Here is a 3,794-nt window from a genome sequence, read left to right as displayed (position 1 = left end):
TGAGACACAGCCGACTGCGATTTGGCAAACGTTGATTTTCTATCGGCTCTTTGGTAATTCTAAAGGTTTCACAGATTATTTCCCTGCTAGAGCACACCGTCGGGATCTAGTAGACATTAGTTATTCGCCGGCGGAAATCATTCTACTCGGGCTTACCTGCTTCTATTGCCATTTGGTTCGTGCGTGTCCACGTTTGTTTGCATTCAGTATTTTCCTTTGTTTATTTGTGTGCGTAGTTTACGGTGCTTCTAGCGAACGCGAGAGTGAGAAGGCAAGAAGACAAGTTTGAACGTGATTTGGAAAGTTGGGCCGCTGGGCAGACCTTTTCTCTATTGTTTCGGAGCTCCTTCTTCGGATTGTCGCCGACCGGAAGTTCCACTATTGCTTGCCAGACTCGTACCAGAACAGCGAGTGGAGGTGACGATACCGACGATGAGCGTGACAACGGTGCCTGCGATTTGCAAAGATCTGGATGGGGACGACCGATGGCTGAGTATTGTGAGTAGCAACGTTCTCTTTTAGCGAACACGATCAACTTGTCGACCGTCAACCGAGTACGCGTATCAACCCACAGACGCAAAAAATGCCGGCAACACCATCTGTACCGAGCGTTCATTATTGACACCCTCTATCTTCACTACTTTCCAGCACAAGCGATTTGTTGCCGAGTGCAAGGAGAAGGATCCGGACGTGATGTTTATCGGTGACTGCATACTCGAGTCGCTGCAGTTCACCGACTATTGGAACCAGCACTTTGTACCGATGCACTGCCTTAACTTTAGCATACGCACCGACCGAACGCAGAACATCCTCTGGCGGCTGCAGAACGGCGAGTTGGAAAATGTCCGACCGAAGGCGATCGTGCTGCACGCTGGCACAAATAACATTGGCGACACGGCGGAGGAAGTGGTGGAGGGCATCCTAGAGCTGGTGCGGACGATTCGACAAACGCTGTCCGATGTTTACATCATTCTGCCGGTAGGTTGTTGTTGAAAGCTAATCTTATCATTATAACAGCGTCTCAAAAGATTAATAGTAAAAGAGTGTTCTTAGGTATCTAAGCATGTATGGGCTGTATAGTGACGCCGCTTGACTAACGATGCATTTGCGCTCCCTTCCAGACGCTGTTGCCACGCGGTCAGCAGCCAAACTCGCTGCGTGATAAAAACGACCAGGTAAACCGGCTGCTGCGGGAGCATTGCGTAGGCATCAACAAGGTGCAAATTGTCGCCATCGACGGCGGCCTTATACAGAGCGATGGTACGATCAGCCATCACGACATGTTTGACTACCTGAACCTCACGAACGTTGGCTGCAAGAAGGTGTTCGAGCCGGTATGCGATTTGCTGCATCAAATTTTGACTGAAAACGAAAAGGAGCACGATCTCACGCCATCGGAATAGTAGGACGCGCATGCATCGAACCACCTCAATCTGCTGAAGGATATTGCAACACTCTACCCCAGAGGACGGCCGATTGTCGCGTCGGTTTCGTGCTCGTTTTCGCTCATCTTTTGCGTCACATGCTTTTTTTTCATTCTCCACTGAACATGTACCATTGATTCAATTATTTCTTCTAACTTCACAATCTTCTTGAGCCGGTCTGAAAGCTGGAGCTGCAATAAGCAGTTGCGCAGTTTATCCAACAGTAGCGCCACAATAGGATTAGCGGACCAAATGAAATCAAATGCAGTTCGTTAAGCATAGCAAGAATGTGCACAGCGAGATGTGATGCCAAAATGATCTTAACATATAGGGCCCGTTCCTATATCACTTGAAAAACATTCCATTTTGCGGATTGCGCTGCAAGCACACACACACAGACACGGTTCACAGTGTTCGAACCTGCTTAGAGGTGCATGCATTCTACGATTAGTGTGATTATCAATATTAAAATTACTATTTCCTTAATTATTATTATCTTCCTAATTATTATTATCATTATTACCGTTAGCATCATAATATATATTCTTTGGATTACCTACACGAGCATTAGCTATGGCAGTTAAATTTTGTTGTTAGATTTTTTAAATGCATTTCTTTACGCTCTTGGTTCGTTTTGCCATGGAAGAGCGGTAAAAGCGAATGAAAAAGACAAAACAAAAACTCACCAAAAAATGGCAAGAAAAGCAAGCCGCTTGATAGCGAAAACAAAAATTTAATTTATGCAACAATACCAAACTAAAACAAGAAAACTGAACGTAGCCGCTAGTGCATCTGGAAGTGCATCTGGTGCATTCCACGATATGTTGAGTTAAGCGTAAATTTAGCGTAGGTGAAGGGATGCGGCAGAACACGCTTTGCTGCGGAACGATGCTCTCGACGCAGATGCTTTGCATATTTTCGTTACTTAGCAGAGAGGTCGTGACCGTGGCGAGGAAGAGAAAAACACAGACTGGTGCTGCTAGAGCGGAACCGTGGCAGCTTACAGCACATGCATGCGCTTGGCAATGGCAAACACAAAATTATCTTAATGATCTCATCTTGCACCGTTTTACATAGTTTTTCTTTTCCATCAATATTTTCATTTGAATCGAAGATTTAGCTGTTAAATTGCGTTAAATGCTCCGGTGCTGGTGAAGAAGGAACCTGCAATCGCGTCCGTTGCTAGCTCGAATAATCATTTGCCTTTGTTGGACGGAACAGATCCCGATCAAAATCGAAGAGAGAATTTATCCACCTATATAGGTTAAGGTTATAAGTTCATTCTTATCACAGTCAAAGCAATTGATCTGTTGCATGTGCTCTAATGGATTTGTTTAAGTGCGCGAATTCCGGATAAGGTTCGGATATCCAGCAACCCGTTGGAATTACCAATTACCTACAGCGATGAAGTGCGAGAGGCAAGAAAGTGAGAGAATCTATATTGTTTTACTTTTATTTATGATTTATGTAGTCCATCGCCGGCCCAATTTGTCGAAAACTGTTGCGCGTTATTTTTTTTTTTTTTCAAACTCAAACTTTCAAACAGTACACTGTCAGCATTCAGTTAAAGGACAAGTGATAAATGTCGATACTTTCGAACGAATGTAGGTACTAAAAGGGTTCGAATCCCAACCGAGACCGGACCCTCCGCTGTACGAGAGGACTGACTATCCACGTACAACAGGGAAACAAGTCTCGTAAGCCCTTAACGGGCAGGCATGACCAAGAGGTCGTTACGCCAAGAAGAGAAGAAAAAGGTACTAAAACCGAAAAGAAGAATTATATATTGAGCTTACGTGCAACCCTTTGCAATTATTACATTTAAAGCATCCACTTCTTTTGCATGCGAACAAGAAAGTTAGGAACAAACTAATCTTGCAGCAGACTAACATTAAAAATAAATGTATGCCTAGGTTGGAGATATGAAGCTGATTCTGTTGCAAACACTCAGCAGCGAGGTTTCTTAGTCTTGCGTATGCACATGATCGGTTGATTTACTTGCTACCAATCTCCTAAACAATAGGTTTTTCCTACAATTCAATTTGCGGCGACAGTCATCGAAAGGAAATGTGAATATAAAACGAGCGAGCGCTGGATACTTTCTAACGAATGTAAGGATCGATATGGAATAAAAACAGATTTCCTTGATTATGAATCAAACGAGAAGAAGTAGCTGTGATGCGTGAAGATTTTCTACAACCAAGCGGCGGGAAAGCGAACAACGAATGGCAGGGGTATGGTTTGCCCTCGATGGGGAAAAATATATTTATTGTAACACACTTTAGGCGATAGAAATAGACATATGCGCTCCGTGCGGTGCGGAAATATACGATCAAATTTCGCAAACCGACTTGCTCGGTTGCCCTTCGA

General features: G+C 44.1%; 1 protein-coding gene across 1 annotated transcript; it reads left to right on the top strand.

Moving 5' to 3' along the window:
- LOC131268629 (platelet-activating factor acetylhydrolase IB subunit beta homolog) lies at window positions 1–3,579 on the top strand. Its single transcript, XM_058270859.1, has 4 exons — window positions 1–175; window positions 237–498; window positions 649–978; window positions 1,122–3,579. Exons 2-4 carry the CDS (start codon window positions 433–435, stop codon window positions 1,401–1,403), a joined length of 678 nt encoding a protein of 225 aa, XP_058126842.1. The 5' UTR covers window positions 1–175; window positions 237–432; the 3' UTR covers window positions 1,404–3,579.
- The last annotated feature ends 215 nt before the right edge of the window (window positions 3,580–3,794 follow it).

Source organism: Anopheles coustani, chromosome X, assembly GCF_943734705.1.
Source record: "Anopheles coustani chromosome X, idAnoCousDA_361_x.2, whole genome shotgun sequence".
NCBI classification, from domain to species: Eukaryota; Metazoa; Arthropoda; class Insecta; order Diptera; family Culicidae; genus Anopheles; species Anopheles coustani.
Note: the sequence above shows the minus strand (reverse complement) of the source record. Positions and strands in the feature narration are given on the sequence as shown.